At 37.2% G+C, this 18,494-nt stretch overlaps 1 protein-coding gene across 4 annotated transcripts in view; it reads right to left on the bottom strand.

Moving 5' to 3' along the window:
- The window catches only part of LOC105482473 (dystrobrevin binding protein 1), a 150,790-nt gene that overhangs the window by 106,708 nt on the left and 25,588 nt on the right, over positions 1-18,494 (bottom strand). For 3 of the 4 annotated variants that reach the window (XM_011742584.3, XM_011742587.3, XM_071097588.1), the window contains exon 5: positions 3,434-3,566. In XM_011742584.3, the coding sequence (XP_011740886.1) occupies positions 3,434-3,566 (133 nt within the window). Of the gene's footprint in view, positions 1-3,433; positions 3,567-11,626; positions 11,738-18,494 lie in introns of all 4 variants that reach the window. The other variant, XM_071097589.1, reaches the window with a different exon arrangement.

Raw genomic sequence — 18,494 nt, 5'->3', positions numbered from 1 at the left:
TCAGATCTGTAAGTTCATAGCCCTTGTTTTCCAGTTCCCAGCATACCTTTATTACTTATTTTTAAAATGACATACCTTATCAGTAAGTATCAATTAAATAGGCTTCTGCAAGCTGGACTGAAACCAATATGAATGAATCATCTGCTGTAACTTAACAATTCCCAAGGGGCTAGGTACCAGGAGTCATACTAATGAAGCCATGGGATAACACAGCTAAAAGCATCATCGAAAGTCCAAATTGCTCACATAAGATACAACCTGTACCCTTCAATAAAAGCAGACCCTCTAGAGAGCAAACTAAAATCAAAAGAGTGAAACAGCCTGGAAAATGAGGGACTGACAGGATATGGTGTTACATCTGACAGTGAAAGGGCAACAAGTTCAAAGAAGTTAGGGGAACCATGTGACCAAATAAAATCGCTAACTGTTTTCTTCTAAGTGTGTTTTTATTTTTTATTATTGCTTAACTATTTAAGCCTTGTAATATTATGTCAAGGTATGTGGGTGATAATAGGAGAGATTTTGAGGCTCAAAAACAAACAAACAAACAAACAAACAAACCAAAAAAAAAACCCAGTAAATGAGTGAGCATTTAAAACACTAAATGTTTCCAAAATCTAAGAATGATACATAAATGCATCAAAATGAATTCACAAAGTACATTAATGGTGCAGATATATGTTTACATCATGTTTGAAGCCATCAAATTGGCTTCAAAGTGTTTATTTTCCTACTGTAAAGAATATCATCGCAGGCCACAGTGGCTCACGCCTGTAATCCCAGAACTTTGGGAGGCGAAGGCGGGAAGATCACAAGGTCAGGAGATCGAGACCATCCTGGCTAACATGGTGAAACCCCATCTCTACTAAAAAAAAAAATACAAAAAATTAGCCGGGCGTGGTGGCAGGTGCCTGTAGTCCCAGCTACTTGGGAGGCTGAGGCAGGAGAAGGGCGTGAACCTGGGAGGCGGAGCTTGCAGTGAGCCGAGATTGTGCCACTGCACTCCAGCCTGGGCAACAGAGAGACTCCATCTCAAAAAAAAAAAAAAAAAAAAATCATCAGCACTGATTCTATAAAGCTTAAATTGCTTAGCTAAAAGCCTCATGATTTTAAGACATCTCTCTCTGGGCTTATTCTAGGCCAACAAATACTAACTAGGTCTCTAAAATTCCAAGTTTTGATATGCTATCTTCCACAGTCATTCATTACTAATTATAAATACCAGGCAAATAACAGCAATAGATTAAAACCCAAAGGAAGTATGCATTCCAAAGGCTAACAGATAATTCAGATTGGCAACATATATGAAAAACCACCATCCAGACACACCTTCTAAAAAAACCTGAACTACCTCTCTAAAAAGAGCTCAATATCGGTTAGACACAGACGAGAGGAAAAAAAAATGACTCAAATTAATTTAGAAGTTACTAACTAGAACAGTTATCAGATAATCTTTTAGCTTTCACTTGTGTTTAGTGTTAGATGTTCTCAGATTACTAAAAAAGAAAGGATTCAAGTGAACATCTAGAAGGCCTATCTCGTCCATTTAAGAAGCCAAAATGCAGTTTCTGAAGAATAAGGTCATGTATCACTAAACATCAAACCTTTTTCAGGATATCAGAATCCTAATTGGGAATGAACATACACTATATTCTATGAAAGATTTATAGAGCCTGCATTTCCTAAACAGAATTGACTATGAAAATAATTAGAATTGTGGCAGATGCATTTAATCAGCAGAGTGGTATTAAGCAAACAACAACCATCTATAAACAGATTTACTCTCAGCTGGGGAAATAAAAGAGGTTATCATAAGAGAACATGTCTGCAAAGCAGCATACAACCAATGAAAAGCAAGTGACTCAAAGAGATACAGAAAGATGAGCTGAAAGAAAGTGGCTACGAAGAATGTTCCAAACATCTTAAAGGCTATGTCCAAGGCTTGGGAAGGACCATTACTATACCGGTAAGAGGAAACCAATGCAGAGGGCAACGACAGCCATTTCACATTTCTCTAAGACCCAGAATCTCCTTTCCATGCCCTGCCTTCAGAAATAACAAAACACTGACCCTGAAAGGCGTGGCAACAGCCAGGGGACTTGAAGAATACAGTTCATCGAGACCTACTGAGAGCCCCCATCCTGCTGCCTCATCACCTCATCCTACTGCCTCATACTGATAAGGAGGATATCATCAATGTGGTTGGGATCCTAGATGCATTTATAAATTTTATGATCCTGAGCAAGTTGCAACCTCTCCAAGCCTTAGTTTATCTGTAAATCGGGAATAATAAAAGCTACTTTTGTGGGGTTCTTGTGAGAATTACAGATAGTATCGTAAAGCATCTCATAATCTCTGACATAGAGTAGGTGCTATAAACAAACGATAGCTACTGTTATCAGCAACAGCACTCCAAATACTATGTATCCATTTTGTTCACATACAACAAACTGTTTTATGACTTGCAAATTACTTGCCTTGTATATCGTTGTGTTTTGCTTTGAATAAGGCAATATTAAAAACAGGAGGAGATAATAGAATATCTTCAGCTTCCCACCTAAAAGACTAAAACAGGTTATTAGCTCATACAGACAGCTCCTACCTCCTACTTTACTAAGATCTTAAGCTTGATTAGGAAATAGTAAGCTACAGTATTATCCTTAGATGTGGCATCATCAAACATAAAAGACAATTTTCTGAATATAAACCCAAGAAAAAAAGAATACCAATATAATCCATCCAAATGAACAATGCCAAAAAAATAAATTTCCAGAGTATAAATTTAGCCAAACTGGTACCCTGATTTACACTGTTGTTGTTGTTGTTGTTGTTGTTGTTGCTGTTGTTTGAGACAAGGTCGCACTATGTTGCCCAGGCTGGATTCAAACTTCTGGGCTCAAGCAATTCTCCTGCCTCAGTCTCCAGAATAGCTGCAACTGCAGGCACACGCCACCATACCCAGCACAAGTACCCTCATTTAACCAGGTTTGTTTGATCTCTAATCCGTTTGAAGAGGAAAAAAACCACTACAAGACATGAAGTTCTAGCAGATCTAAATTTTAAAAGCAACAATTTCTGGAATACATTCTACAGTCAGGACAAAGTCACCTAATCCATTTTCTACATGTATGCTTTCAAACAGAGACCAAATGTCAACAAAGACAAACCGAGTCACTTTAAGATCAACATAATTATAATTATGTGTCCTGAGCTGACCTGAGGCAGAAACAGTTAGAACTAATTTCTACGCTTTACATCATTTTCTGTCAAATGCTCAACTAATCAAAATATGAAATTAAGTAGAAATCATGATTTTCAAAAAAATCCTGTTAACCCAGAATTTCATGTGTTTCTAAAAAGCTTTGCAATTACACCAAACCCTGCCCAAGTTGTTTTCATTCCTAAGAGTAATGAATGAAAACACCGGACTTACTCAGATTTGCTGTCATGGATTCTAAGTCTGCGATTAAAGCTGGGAGCTGCTGGAGCTGCTCCTGTAGCTCCACGAGGCTTGTCCTTTTCTTCTCCCAGTGCGCAGAAAGCATGACCACTTCACTATCCACCAGCTGCAGCACACAAGAAGGGGGGCAAAGTGAAACCGGCTTTTAGGCACAAAGAAAGTACAGTTAACGTAATGAGATTTAATGTTACCTTTAACAACCCCTCTACTCAGTAGAGATTACGGTACATTCTAAAAGAGACTGAAGCTGTTTTCATTTTTGGAAAAGAACCAACTTAATATTCAGCGCAGGAAACCTCAAATTACTGCTTGTATCACTGCATCTTAACCCAGAGAAGAGAAAGTTTAAAAATGACTTTAGAAGTCACTTCTAAGTATACCCTGCTTTAAGCAGACCATATATTTGAAAATCCAAATCTAAAAAAAATTAAAACAAAAAACTACCACTAACAACCAAAAAGAAAACAAACATAAAACATAATTAACAGGTAATTACTGGCTTTACAAAAGGAAGTCCTCAAACAAAAGTTCCCTAATACATTTAGAATATATCGTGATTCAATTTACATTTAAACAGGAATACTTATTGAATAAAGTATACAAAGGAATTTTGAGGAAATCGGCCAATTCCAAAATTCCAGAAAAAGAGGAAATGATTTAAGTTAACAAGGAATTCAGCAGATGTAAAGGGTTCCTAATAGCAAGGTTGTGAAATTCCAGAGTAGCCTAAGATAATTCTAACTTCTTTTGCTAAAGACTATAAAGAAAATGATAAACATTAGTTTCTCCCAGACAATTTTGTTTTGGTCTTAACACAGTGGGAGGGACAAGGGTTTAGAAGGAGCAAGAAGATTTAGAAGGAGCAAGAAGAGGTAATCTTTTGAAAATATCAACATGAATAAGCAAGAACTGTGGAAAAAACTCCATAATCAGTACAATAAAAAATAAAGGTGACAAAACCCATTATATGACAGAAGAAAATGAATTTGAATATTCACAACAGACAATTTGTACATCTCAAGATTAAGGTTCTCTTTTTTTTTTTTTTTTTGAGACGAAGTTTCGCTCTTGTTGCCCAGGCTGCAGTGAAGTGGTGATATCGGCTCACCGCAACCTCCGCCTCCCAGGTTCATGTGATTCTCCTGCCTCAGACCCCCCAGTAGCTGGGACTACAGGCGCCTGCCACCACACCCGGCTAATTTTTTGTATTTTTAGTAGAGATAGAGTTTCACCAAGTTGGCCAGGCTGGTTTTGAACTCCTGGCCTCAAGCAATCCATTCACCTTGGCCTCCCAAAGTGTTAGGATTATAGGCATGAGCCACTGTGCCCAGCCAGGATTAAGGCTCTTTAAGAGTTAGAATCTGAATACAACTGATTCTTACCAAGTTCCACTTAAATATTAAGAAAGAACTTTGGAAGAATGATTATATCAAAGATACAAAATTATTTGTATGTGGTACTAGATTGTTTTTGTTTGTACATTTCACTATAGTAGGAATTCTCATTTGAAATAAGGAACTAAGCTATGATACATCTCCTTGTGGTTTCTCAGCCCACGCTGGAGGGATAAGCACATCATCTCTTCATTCAAGCCTCAACTGAGCTTGGAGGCCACACCAAGTTTCACACAAACTGCATTTCTCATTATTTTTGTGTATTTAAAAATGTCTGTTGCCAACTGGTCTTTAAAAAGATCTTTAAAAGTAGCTTAAAACACACTGAAAAAACAGCTACAATGCAATAAGGAAACCAAAGCCTGAAATAAGGATCTATGCTCACAAAATTCATTTATAATATTCCACAAACTTCCACTGACCACCCACTATTTGCTAAGCCCTATTTTGGGTACTGAAGATGTAATGACAAACAAATCAGAAAAGAAATTCCTGCCCTCTTATTGTTTATATTTTAGTGGCAGGCCTCATAAATTTTCTTAACTTCAGATTTTAAACTCTAAACAAAAAAATTCCTATATTATGATGCTATTTTGGTTAATAATTTGAAAACTCTAGAATAAATAATTTTTAGATATTAACCATTTCTTACCGAAAATTAAAGCGCAATATTTAAACATTAAAATTTATCTACAGTTTAGTTCATGCCTGCAATAAAACTGAAAACTAAATTCTGAATATAGAATATAAACATATGTAGAAAAACTGTATCAGAAAACACGAAATTATCACTTAAGTTTAAAAGAATGGAAGGGTAAACACATTCTCAGAAATTATCAATACTAAATCAGTACTAAAACATTTTGAACATTTCTAAGTACCAGACCCTGTGCTAAGCAATTTACATATATTATCTCATTTAAACCACACAGCAACCCTATACACTAAGCAATATTATAATCTCCATTTTACAGATTTTTTAAATTGAGGTGTAATGGAAGTTAAGTTACTTCCTCAAGGGCCACAGTGGACTTAGATTCCATCCCAGGGAATTTGACAGTAAGCCTATGTTCTTAATTAACACACTAGGGATTCTGCTATAGGGGTATATAAAGGAAAGAAAAGTAAAAATCTAGCAAAAGAAAGGGTTCTGAAAAACTGTACTGTTACCTATTCATTTTATCATTGTAATTTCTTAATGATAAAAAAAGTTATCTCCAGAAGTTCCATTTTTCCACCTCAAAGTAACTCGCAATAAACCCAAATTCACCACCAGGAAATCAAGTTTAAGGAGTAAGACAAACCCATAGTGCTTTATTCCAAAATTCTTTCTGGCTGTTATTGAGGTTAGGAGAAGGAAGAAAAAGCACACCAATCATGAAAAGGTACACCAATGATGTAGAATAGGATCTTAGTATAAAACTCAGTAGTTCAGAGTTTTAAGGAAGACATCATTTTATTTGATTTCCACACAAGTTTGACAAGCAGAATAAGTAGTGTTAAGCCATGTTATAGATGAGAAAACTAAGAGAGGACATGTTATCTGCCCAAGGTCAACAGGTATTCGTGCAGCAAGGCACAGAAACCAGGATTTCCATCACTAAATTCAGTTCACTTTCTGCCACAGGCAGAGGAAATCCACCCTGAACGCAGAGAGTGAAGCAGTCAAATTCAACTGGCTTAATGTCAAACTGTTAAGCAAAACCATGAATCTTGAAAGTTCAATTTGAAGGCAAGCTAATATTTCACAGTAACAGGAGAGGCAAAACACTGAAAGTCTGACTTTAGAAAACAGCCCTCAGAGTCTAAGCCTTAAGTAAGTATTAACTATTTATGGGAATTTTTTTTTTATACATTGCTAAAGGAGAAAAAAAAAATCAAAACCCTTGTTTAGAAAAAGCCTAGACAGGCTGGGAGCGGTGGCTCACGCCTATAATCCCAGCACTTTTGGAGGCTGAGGCTGGCAGATTATGAGGTCAAGAGATTGAGACCATCCTGGCCAACATGGTGAAACCCTGTCTCTACTAAAAAATACAAAAATTAGCTGGGCATGGTGGCACACACTTGTAGTCCCAGCTACTCGGGAGGCTGAGGCAGGAGAATCGCTTGAATCTGGGAGACAGAGGTTGCAGTCAGCCGAGATCGCACCACTGCACTCCAGCCTGGAGACAGAACGAGACTCTGTCTCAAAAAAAAAAAAAAAAAAAGAAAGAAAAAAAGAACAAGCCTAGACAACCAAGTTACCTTTGATCACAGCTGCTTGTTTTATAAACTATCGTTCTGAATTCCAAGACTATATAGTTACAATAATTAGCTTAAAAGTAGATGAGTATAAAATAATTGGTTAAAAAGACAGAATTGTCCAAAAGTATATTTGCCCCAGGAGGTTATGCTGTTTAGGTAAAGCCCACCAAAGACACACGAGCAGGTCTGACAAAATAAATGTACAAAGTGACAAGTTTAATACCATGCATATTAAAGATATACATTTAAATATTTACATAGATCTCAATAACATCACAGAAGGCTTTAAAATAAACTTTCATTTTTAAGGTTGGGTACTGTTTCTGGAAAGCAATAGAAGTACTTTGGATGAGCTGTGGGTTTTAAAACAACCAATTATACAAAAATTTAAGATCCTAAGGTAGCATAAATTCAGTAACAGATCTTACAGGAAATTCTTTCTCCTGTATATATTGTTAATGCTTCTTATAATCAAAAGAATGATTTTTGTTAAAGCTCCTCTACAGGACACAGTCTTCATTTAACATGGGATTCATTCATGTTGATATGCATAGGTGTAGTCGTTCACTAATTTTCACTGCTGTATATGATATTTGTTTTATGAATAATATCATACTTTTTCCTGCAGATGGACTTTGGAACTGTCCAAAGATTAAACAAAGCTTGCTACAAACATTCTGTTACAAATCTCAAGATGCATATGTGCAAGGGTTTCACAAATGAATTGCAGATGTGTCCAAGATATCTATCTCCTCATCTCTCAGGGCCTAGGGTAATGAGATACCCCTCCCCAGTCCCTGCAGGTTGGATGAATGCTCTGGAAAAATTCCTAGAAGCAGAATTGTTGCCTGAAAGGCATGTGCAACTTTAACTTCTACTTAATGCCAACTCATTTTTTCTAATGTGATTGTTCCAATTTATACTCCCAAGTTCTAGTTGTTTATCATCACGTTTCTTCTGAGGAAAGAAACAAAACTGTCATCTGCAAATAATGACCATCTGCACAGAAAGCTCAAAGCCTCTTAAATTTTCGGTAATCTAATGATTACCGAATCTAATTTGGGGTTTCAATTTGCATTTCCTTGACACCAAGCAAGGTTGAACACATTTTACTGTGTATTGGCCATTCATGTTTTCTCTTCTGCAATATGCCTGCTGATATATTTTACTCACTTTTCTCCTGGGTTATTTTAGTCTTCTTTTTATTGATTCATAGGGGTTACTCATATTTTCTGAACACTTACCCTCTGTCTTGTAAATGGTGGTGTTTGATAAAAAACTTTTGACAAAAATTATCAATATACTTATTTATGGCTGGTGCTTTTTATATCTTACTTAAGAAATCTTTCCCACTCTAAGGTCTTAAACATACTTTCTTCTACTATTTTCTAAAAAATGTACAGTTTTCCTTTTCACATTTAAGTCTAATGAAGTCAAAATGTGAACGAGGTCTTCATCTACTTTTATTTTTATTTCTATAACTAGTAGAAACTAGAGCTTCTACCCAGTATAAGAAACAGGAAAAATTAAAAGTTGTATGGCTTAGAAGGAAAGAAACAAACCTACCATCTACCCAAAACAACTCGCACCCCCCAAATACAAGGTATTAGAATAAGAGAATTTAGCAAGATGGCCGAATATGGGATTAAAATACTACAAGTCAAATACTGCAGGTTTTTGGTAGATGTCAGGACAAAGAAGCTGTCTTCCCTTAAAAATTTGCTAAAACTTTTTACCCTGAATAGGTATTTAATTTTATGAAATGTATTTTCTGCATCTGATGATCATTTTCGCTTTTAATATTTAACAAAGTCAATTGCATGTAAAAGATTTTCTAATGTCAAATTAGCCTTTTAATCCTGGAATAAACTTGTGTATTTTGCTTTTTATACATTGCTGGATCTGGTTTGCCACTATAGGCATACAATGAAGAATGTCTCCCAGGTAGAATTCCTTTTATTATCCAGTATTCATAAGACATGCAAATATCAATAGCAAGTTTTGGCTAATATTTTGAAGCTTTATATTTAAGCTTGATACACATTTTAAAACAACATGTGAGTAGATTCTCAAATTGCATTTCAAATACAATTGTTAGAACATCAGAATTGTTAGAAATTCAAATTGTCTACACACTGAAGCAGTATGAATAGTGTGTCAACAGCGAATATGCATGGCTTGTATGTGTCCAGCATGGAGACGCCAAGTTACTGCACACAAGCAACTGTTAATTAACAATTACATCTAAAGTTTGATAATCAGAAAATGATGTTTTAAGCATTTTATATCCTAAAGTTTCCTACCTATGTATAGGAATTTTGCTGGTTTTTAGTACATTTAAGGAACCTGGTTGAGTGTTTGGGGTTGATATGTAATACACTGTAACTTTTCCAATTTAAAATACGGGAAATAGGTTTCTGCCTAGCATGTTTACACGGAACATATCAGTTTCAGAAACAGATCATGGAAGTTAGGCAAGAGATGATGCCTTTAATGTGTTTATAATTTTTATATATATATTCATGGACTCCAGGTTCACTTTTTCATACTTCCTTGTTGGGTTTCAGTATCAAAGTTATCCCAGCCTCATAAAATATGCTGGGCAGTTTCCTCTTTTTTCATTCACTACAAGAACTTGTAGAACGTTGAAATCATTACCACAGGTGCAGCGGCTCACACCTGTAATTCTAGCACTTTGGAAGGCTGAGGTGGGAGGATCACTTGAGCTCAGGAGTTCAAGATCAGCCTGGGCAACATAGTGAGACCGCCATCGCTAAAAAAAAAAAACTCATTTTTGCAAGGCGTGGCGGCTCACACCTGTAATCTCAGCACTTGGGAGGCCGAGGCGGGTGAATCACCTGAAGTCAGGAGTTTAAGACCAGCCTGGCCAACATGGTGAAACTCCATCTCTACTAAAAATACAAAAATTAGCCAGGCATGGTGACATGCGCCTATAGTCCCAGCTACTCAGGAGACAGAAGTAGGAGAATCACTTGAACCCGGGAGGCAGAGGTTGCAGTGAGCCAAGATTGTGCCATTGGACTCCAGCTTGGGCAGTAAGAGTGAAACTCCATCTCAAAAATAAAATTTTTGTAAAAAAACATTAGATGGGCATGGTGGCACACCTGTAGTCCCAGCTACTTGGGAGGCTGAGGTGGGAGGAACACTTAAACCCAGCAGGTTGAGGCCACATTGAGCCATGATCATGCCATAGCATTCCAGCCTGGGCAATAGAACGAGACCCTGTCCCCCAAAAACAAAACAAGAAATGATAGATTTCCAGAAAGAGAGAGAGAAAAAAAAGAAAAGGATCTCCTGAAAGTTCTGAACAAGAAATGACGGAGAGGAGAGGAGAGGAAAGGGGAGGGGAGGGGAGGGGAGGGGAGGGGAGGGGAGGGGAGGGGAGGGGAGGGGAGGGGAGGGGAGGGGAGGGAAGGGAAGGGAAGGGAAGGAAAGGGAAGGAAAGGGAAGGAAAGGGAAGGAAAGGGAAGGAAGGGAGAAAGAGAGAAAGGGGAGAAAGGGGAGAAAGGGGAGGAAGGGGAGGAAGGGGAGGAAGGGGAGGAAGGGGAGGAAGGGGAGGAAGGAAGGAAGGAAGGAAGGAAGGAAGGAAGGAAGGAAGGAAGGAAGAAAGAAAGGAAGAAAGAAAGAAAGAAAGAAAGAGAAAGAAGCAAGAAGGAGGAAGCAGGGGAAGGGGAAGAAAAGAAAAGAAAAAAGAGGGGAGGGGAGGGGAGCAGAACAGAGCGGAGCAGAGAGGAGAGGAAAGAGAAAGAAGAAAAAGATTTCCTGAAAGTTCTCCTGTAAAATTCTATGGATCTGGTCCTTTCTTAGCAGAAATATTTTTAACCAGCAATACAATTTCTTTAGTGGCTATAAGACTACATGAGATTTGTATTGCTTCTAGTATTGGCATTGATAAAAAAAAAATTCTAAGATTTTGCCATTTCATCTAAGTTTTCAATTTTTTCTCTTTTTTTTTTTTCTTTTTAAGAAACAGGGTCTCACACTATGTTGTCCAGGCTGGAGTACAGTGGCTATTCATAGGCACAGTCCCACTACTGATTAGCATAGGAGTTTTGACCTACTTCGTTTCTGACCTGGGCCAGTTCACCCCTCCTTAGACAACCTGGTGTTCCCTTGCTCCTCAACATCACCATGTTGATGCTGAACTTAGTGTATGCACCCAATTGGCATAGCACACTACAGCTCAGAGCTTCTGGGCTCAAGAGATCCTCCTGCCTCAGCATCCCAAGTAGCTGGGACTATAGGTGTGTGACCAGATAAGTTTTCACATTTGTCATAGAGTTCATTAACTTTTATCTTTTTACTCTCTGCTACAACTATAGCTATTAATATAGTCCCTTTAATTCTTAAAAGTATATATGTTTTTTTCTTGATCAGTGTCACTAGCAACTTATTAACTAATGATTTAATTGTTAACTAAATTATTTTATTAGTCATTTATAAGAACTTTTGGCTGTATGTAGTTTCTATTACATTTTTTGTATTCTATTTCATTTACTTCTCTTACCTTTATTACTGCTTTCATTTTTTTCTTCCAGATGTATTCCATTCTCTTCCCTAATTCTTAAGTTAGGTTAACTCACTGATTTTCAATCTTTTTTTTGTTTATACAGTTTCCCTGTAGATAGATTTTAGCAAATTCTACAAGTTTATACATAGTAATTATCATTCATTTCTATTTTTAAATTTGTATTTTTTACTTCAAACCATAAAGTATTCATAACATGTATTTTAAAATTTCAAATATAGTTTTCAAAATTGGTTTCTTATATTAACTTTCAGCTTTACTTGCACTGGAATCAGAGAATATATTCTACATGACTTCATTTATATGAAACTTGCTGAGATTTGTGCTGTGGCCCTGTATGTAGTCAATTTTTATGAGTGTTCCAGATATGCTTTAAAAAAATTTATATTCTCTATGTGCTGGAGTAGCATTCTACATTTGTCCATGAGGCCAAATTTGTTAATCACATTAGTCCAATCATCTATATCCATACTTATTGCATCTGTTTTTATTTTTTCCTATCACTTAAAAGGAATGTATTAAAACTCTCTCATTTTGATTGTGGATTTAGCTGTTTTTTTCCTTGTAATTATATTTGTGCTTTATCTATTTTAATACTTTTATTAGGTATACACAGTTTAGACTTTTTTCCCCCGAGGGAATTGAATCTTATTAAGGATCCTCTTCATTTTTCATTTTAAGTCTATTTCACCGATATTAACACATCAGTTTTCCATTGGTTAGTGCTTGTCCAGTATATGTTTTCCCTTCAATTACAGGCATATCTTGATTTACTGCACTTCATTTATATTGTGCTTTGCAGATATTGCATTTTTTACAAATTGCAGGTTTGTGGCAACCCTGCATCAAGCAAGTCTATCAGCATCATTTCTCCAACAGCACATGCTCACCTCATGTCTCTGTGTCACATTTTGGTAATTCTGAAAATATTTCAAACTTTTTCATTATTATTACATCTGCTATGATGATTTGTAATCAGTGATCTTTGATGCTACCATTGTCATTGTTTTGGGGCACCACAAAGTACACTCATTTGTAAGATGGTGAATTTAATTAATACATGTTATGTGTGTTCTGACTATTCCACCAACAGGCCATTTCTCTCTCCATTCTCAGACCTCCCTCCTCAGAACTCCCTATTCCCTAAGATAATAATTCCCTACAAATAGCTTCTACATATTCAAGTAAAAGAGTCACACATTTCTTACTTGAAATAAAAAATCAGAAATGATTAAGCTTAGTGAGAAAGCAATGTCAAAAGCAAAGACAGGCCAAGAGCATCATGCACTAAACACCCAAATTGTGATTGCAAAGAAACAGTTATTGAAGAAAATTAAAAATGCCACTCCAGTGAACACATGAATGATAAGAAAGCAAAACAGGCTGGACATAATGGCTCAACCCTGTAATCTCACTTTGGGAGGCCAAGGTAGGAGGATCACTTGAGCTCAGAAGCTCAAGGCCAGCCTGGGCAACATAGCTCCATCTCTACAAAAAGTTAAAAAACTACCTGGGCATGGTGGCTCACATCTGTAGTCCCAGCTACTAGGGAGGCTGGGATAGGAGGATCTGCTTGAGCCCAGGAGTTGGAGGCTGCAAGTGAGCCATGATGGCACCACTGCACAGCAGCCTGGGTGACAAAGCAAGACTTTAAAAAAAAAAAAAAGAGAGAGAGAGAGAGAAGAGAAAAGAAGAGAAGAGAAGAAGAGAAGCAAAACAGCCTGATTGCTGATACAGAGGAAGTTTGACTGGTCTGGATAGATCAAACCAGCCAGAATATTCCCTTAAGCCAAAGCCCAAATTTATAACAAGGCCCTAACTCTCAATTCTATAAATGGATTCAGAGAGGTGAGGAAGCTGCAGCAAAAGTCTGATGACAGCAGAGGTTGGTTTATCAAATTTAAGGAAAGACATCGTCTTCATAATATAAAAGTGCAAGGTGAAGGAGCAAGAGCTGATGTAGAAGTGTTAGCAAGTTATCCAGATCTAGCTAAGATCATTGATGAAAGTGGCTACCTTGAACAACAAATTTTCAAGTATACAAAACAGTCTTCTGTTGGAAGAAGATGGTATCTAGGACTTTCATAGTTAGAGAGGAGAAGTTAATTCCTGGCCTCAAAGTTTCAAAGGACATGCTGACTATCTTGACAGGGACTAATGCAGCTGGGGACTTTAAGCTGAAGCCAACACTTCATTTACCATTCTGAAAATTCTGGGGCCCTTGAGAATTACGCTAAATCTACTCTGCCTGTGCTGTATAAATGTAACAACAAAGGCTGGATGACAGCACATCCGATGACAGCATGGTTTAGTGAATGTTAATACTTTATGCTTACTGTTGGGACCTACTGCTCAGACAAAAATATTCCTTTCCAAATAATACCACTCATTGACAATGCACCTGGTCATCCAAGAGCTCTCATGGAGACATACAAGATCAACGTTGTTTTCATGCCTGCTAACACAACATCCATTCTGTAGCCTGTGAATTAAGGAGTCATATCAACTTTTAAGTATTATTGTTTAAGAAATACATTTTATAAGGCTACAGCTGCCATAGATAGACGTTCCCTCAACTGTTCTGAGCAAAGTAAATTGAAAACCTCCTGGAAAGAATTCACTATTCTAGATGCCATTACGAAACCTTCATGATTCATGGGAGGAAGTCAAAATACTAACATTAACAGGAATTTGGAAGAAATTGATTCCAATCCTCATGGATGGCTTTGAGGGGTTCAAGGCTTCAGAAGTAACTCTAAATGCAGTAAAAATAGCAAGAGAACTCGAACTAGAAGTGGAGCTTGAAGATGTGACTGAATTGCCGCAATCTCATGATCAAATACGAATGGATGAGATGCTGACTGACTCCAATTCTGAAAGAAGTTCTACTATGGGTAAAATGCTATCAAACAGCCTTGTATGCTACAGAGAAATCTTTTGTGAAAGGAAGAGTCAATAGATGCAGCAAACTTCATTGCTGTCTTTTTCAAGAAATTGCCACAGCCACCCCAACCTTCACAAACCACCACCCTGATCTGCAGGGTGCAGATATGCAGCTATAAGCATAAAACAAAAAACCTCTCAACCAGCAAAAAGGTTATGATTCGCTGAAGGCTCAGGTGATTGTGAGCATTTTTTAAGCAATAAAGTATTTTTTAATTAAGGTATTACATTGCTTTTTAAGACATACTTAATAGACAATGGTATAGTATAGACATAATTTTTATATGCACTAAGAAACCAAAAAAAATTGTCAGACTTGCTTTCTTGCAATATTCACTTTACTGCAGTGGTCTGGAACCAAATTGACAATATTTCTGAGGTATGCCCATATATTCAATCTTTCTGTGTCTTAATGTTCTAGGTGTTCCCTTGTAAGTACCTTATAAACTATTAATAGACTTTTCCTCATCTTTCAAAATATGCCCTCTAGCAGTCTAGATTAATCATTTAAAAATACTGAGATCGTAGATATATTCACATTTACTATCGTATTCTGTTTATTCTGCTTGTTATGCGTTTTCCCCTAGTTTCTTGTCATCTTTTGCATTGACTGAATTCTTTCTCATTGTTCTAGTTTTTTTTCTACTGGTTTAGAAGAAACATTTTCTTTTTCTTTTCTTTTTTTGAGATGGAGTCTCACTCTGCTACCCAGGCTAGAGTGCAGTGGCACAATCTCAGCTCATTACAATCTCCGCCTCCCGGGTTCAAGTGATTCTCCTGTCTCAGCCTCCCAAGTAGCTGGGATTACAGGTGACCACCATCACGCCAGGCTAATTTTTTATATTTTCAGTAGAGACAGAGTTTCACCATGTTGGTCAGGCTGGTCTCAAACTCCTGACCTCAAGCGATCCACCTGCCTTGGCCTCCCAAAGTGCTGGGATTAGAGGCGTGAGCCACCGCACCCAACCACTTTCTATTTTTTGTGTGTGCGGTTACCCTTGAAATTCTGCCCTCCATATTTAACTTTTAAAAGTGAGGTTAATCAATATTGATATATTTCCCCCAAATAATACAAAAGTCTTAGAATGCTTGAACGCTGATAATCTGCCTTCCATCTTATATGCTTTGTTATCTAGCATTATTATTCTATCATTTTAACCCCACAAATTAGACAACTGATATATATGTCCCCACTGTTTGTTTAGATTTATCTATGTTTACCATTTTCTCTGCTCACTATTTCTTCCTACATCTCAGACCTATCTTCTAAAATTAGTTTCCTTTTTTCCTGAATTACGTTCTTTAGTAGTTCTTTTATTAGACGATTACTGACAGAAAAATCTGTTTTTATCTGAGTATGTCTTGTTTTTACTCTAATTCTTGACAACAGTTTGAAAAGTGTGCTGTGGAACTCATTCATTTATAAGTGATCTGTCTTCTCTCTAGTTATTTTAAGATCTTCTCCTCTCCTTTCGGATTCTGTAGTTTTTGTTGTTGTTGTCGTTTTAGACAGAGTCTTGCTGTTGCCCAGGCTGGAGTGCAGGGGCATGATCTTGGCTCACTGTAACCTCCACCTCCCCAGCTCAAGATATTCTCCTACCTCAGCCTCCTGAGTAGGTGGGACTACAGGCACATGCCACCATGCTCAGCTAATTTTTGTATTTTTAGGAGAGACAGGGTTTCACCATGTTGGCCAGGCTGGTCTTAAACTCCTGACCTCAGGTGATCCACCCACCTTGGCCTACCAAAGTGCTGGGATTACAGGTGTGAGCCACTGTGCCCAACTGGGTTCTGTAGCTTCAGCATGAGGTGTCTAGGAATGGATTATTATATTGTTGTTTGTTGTATTTTCTGGATCTGAGGATTTGCACATCTCATTTATGGAAAATTCTCAGACATTTTTCTTTTCCTACATTGTCTTTCCCTCATGCTCTTTCTAGAACTGTCTAGGTTTACCGGATATGTTGGGCTAACTCATACAAAACTGCAATTTTACAGATCAAAATTCATCAAATATTAGCAATCTCACCTGGTTCAACCTAAAGACATTTTTATAACTGTTCTCTGCCTATCAATTCCTCTTTCATATTTTCCATTTTCTTTCTGAGATCCTTGCTGTGTACTCTTTGACTCTCTCTTCTACTTCACTCTTTCTTTCTTCGGCTGCCTCAAATTGCCGTTGAGCACATCTTTTGGGTTTGTAATTTCAATGACTTTAAAATATTTGATAGTGCCTTCTTCTTTACTCATATTTAAGTCCATCTCCTATCTCTTGAAAGATTTTATATATAACTACCTAACAGTCAATGTTCAATAGTGCAGTACCTACAGTCCTTTGTGGGTCTAAATCTCGCTCTTTGGTTCTGGTGACTCAAACTTTTGGTGTTTTACTTGTGTGCTTGCTAATATTTTGAGGACAGGGAGCCTGATTTAATCTGTGGAAATCTGAGGGACCTACGTTTAGACCGTTTCATCCATGGAGAATTTGCATTTGTTTTTGTTGGGTGTCAAATTTTTTTTTTTTTAAGACAGAGTTTCACTCTGTCGCCCAGGCTGGAGTGCAGTGGCGCAACCTCAGCTCACAGTAACCTCCGCCTCTCAGGTTGAAGCGATTCTTCTGCCTCAACCTCCTGAGTAGTTGGGATTACAAGCATGCGCCACCATGCCCGGCTAAGTTTTGTATTTTTATTAGAGATGGGGTTTCACCATGTTGGCCAGGCTGATCTCGAACTCCCGACCTCAGGTGATCCACCCGCCTCGGCCTCCCAAAGTGCTGGGATTACAGGTGTGAGCCACTGTGCCCGGCCAACTTTTTTATTTCTTAACTTAGAGGTTCCTTGATCATGCAGGAAATATAACTTAGAACCCCATACTCCTATGAAGCCAATACAATGGTAACAAATCAAGAAAGGAGGCTATGCCAACTTGTTAGGAAGACAGACAAGTTTCCTTGTTGACTTCTTTAGCCAATAGGTACATTTTTTACCCCAGCTTAAGCTTTCACCGAGGGGATGTAGCCACCTCAAAGTCCGAAGAGCTTTATCAAAAGTCTCAGATTCAGATCCCCACAGACAAAGTCTCCTACTCCCACAAATCTCCAAAGCTTTTGTTTTAGTATTTTGATCCCAACTGCCATGTTTTGTTTTGTTGTTTTAATGACTCTGATTTAAGTTCCCTGTTCTGTTTTGTTGTGTTGTTGGCCCTTTATGTTTCCCTTAATTTTTGTGAGCTTAATGTATATTAAAGAACTTTTAAAAAACATATCCAACATTTAAGTGTTTTATAGCTGTAGGGCTTTTCAAAGTATCTATTCTGCCTTACTATCAGAAACCTACATTTTCTTCTTCTCAGTAAGTTCTAAGAGAAATGCTAGTGTCTACATTTCATCATATATATTCCTGTGTTGTATATAATTATTACAGCTTCACTAATTTAGGTAAATGGTAAAGATAATCAGTCTAAATTTATTTAAAGTCAGAATTACAGAAATCATTTCAGAAAAAAATGAAGTTTGATTGACATCAACACCACCGAGGAGAGTATTTGATCTTGGCTAAGTACGTTTACCAAGTCATTTAAATTACAAGACACTAGCGCTTAAAAATACTTTGTTCTTCTAAGTGAACTGAGGATGACCCCTGAAATTTTTGTATTTATTTGTTAGGCAAATTAATAATTTTGGATAGACTGAGCAAAGTTAAGTTTTTCTGACCAAATAATAAGGAATTCTTAAATAGTGTGGAAAGAGATGTCTTATAAAGGGTAGAAAAAGATGTCTTATAATTTACATATATGGCAAATTCATCAGACTAAAATTCAGAGCATTATATCTACATAAGACGTGTATTTACCTGTCCTTAGAATAAAAGTTATAAACCCTCTAGTTCAACTAAACTAAATTACT

Source organism: Macaca nemestrina, chromosome 5, assembly GCF_043159975.1.
Source record: "Macaca nemestrina isolate mMacNem1 chromosome 5, mMacNem.hap1, whole genome shotgun sequence".
In the NCBI taxonomy this organism is placed as follows: domain Eukaryota; kingdom Metazoa; phylum Chordata; class Mammalia; order Primates; family Cercopithecidae; genus Macaca; species Macaca nemestrina.
This window is presented reverse-complemented; position numbering and strand designations above follow the sequence as displayed.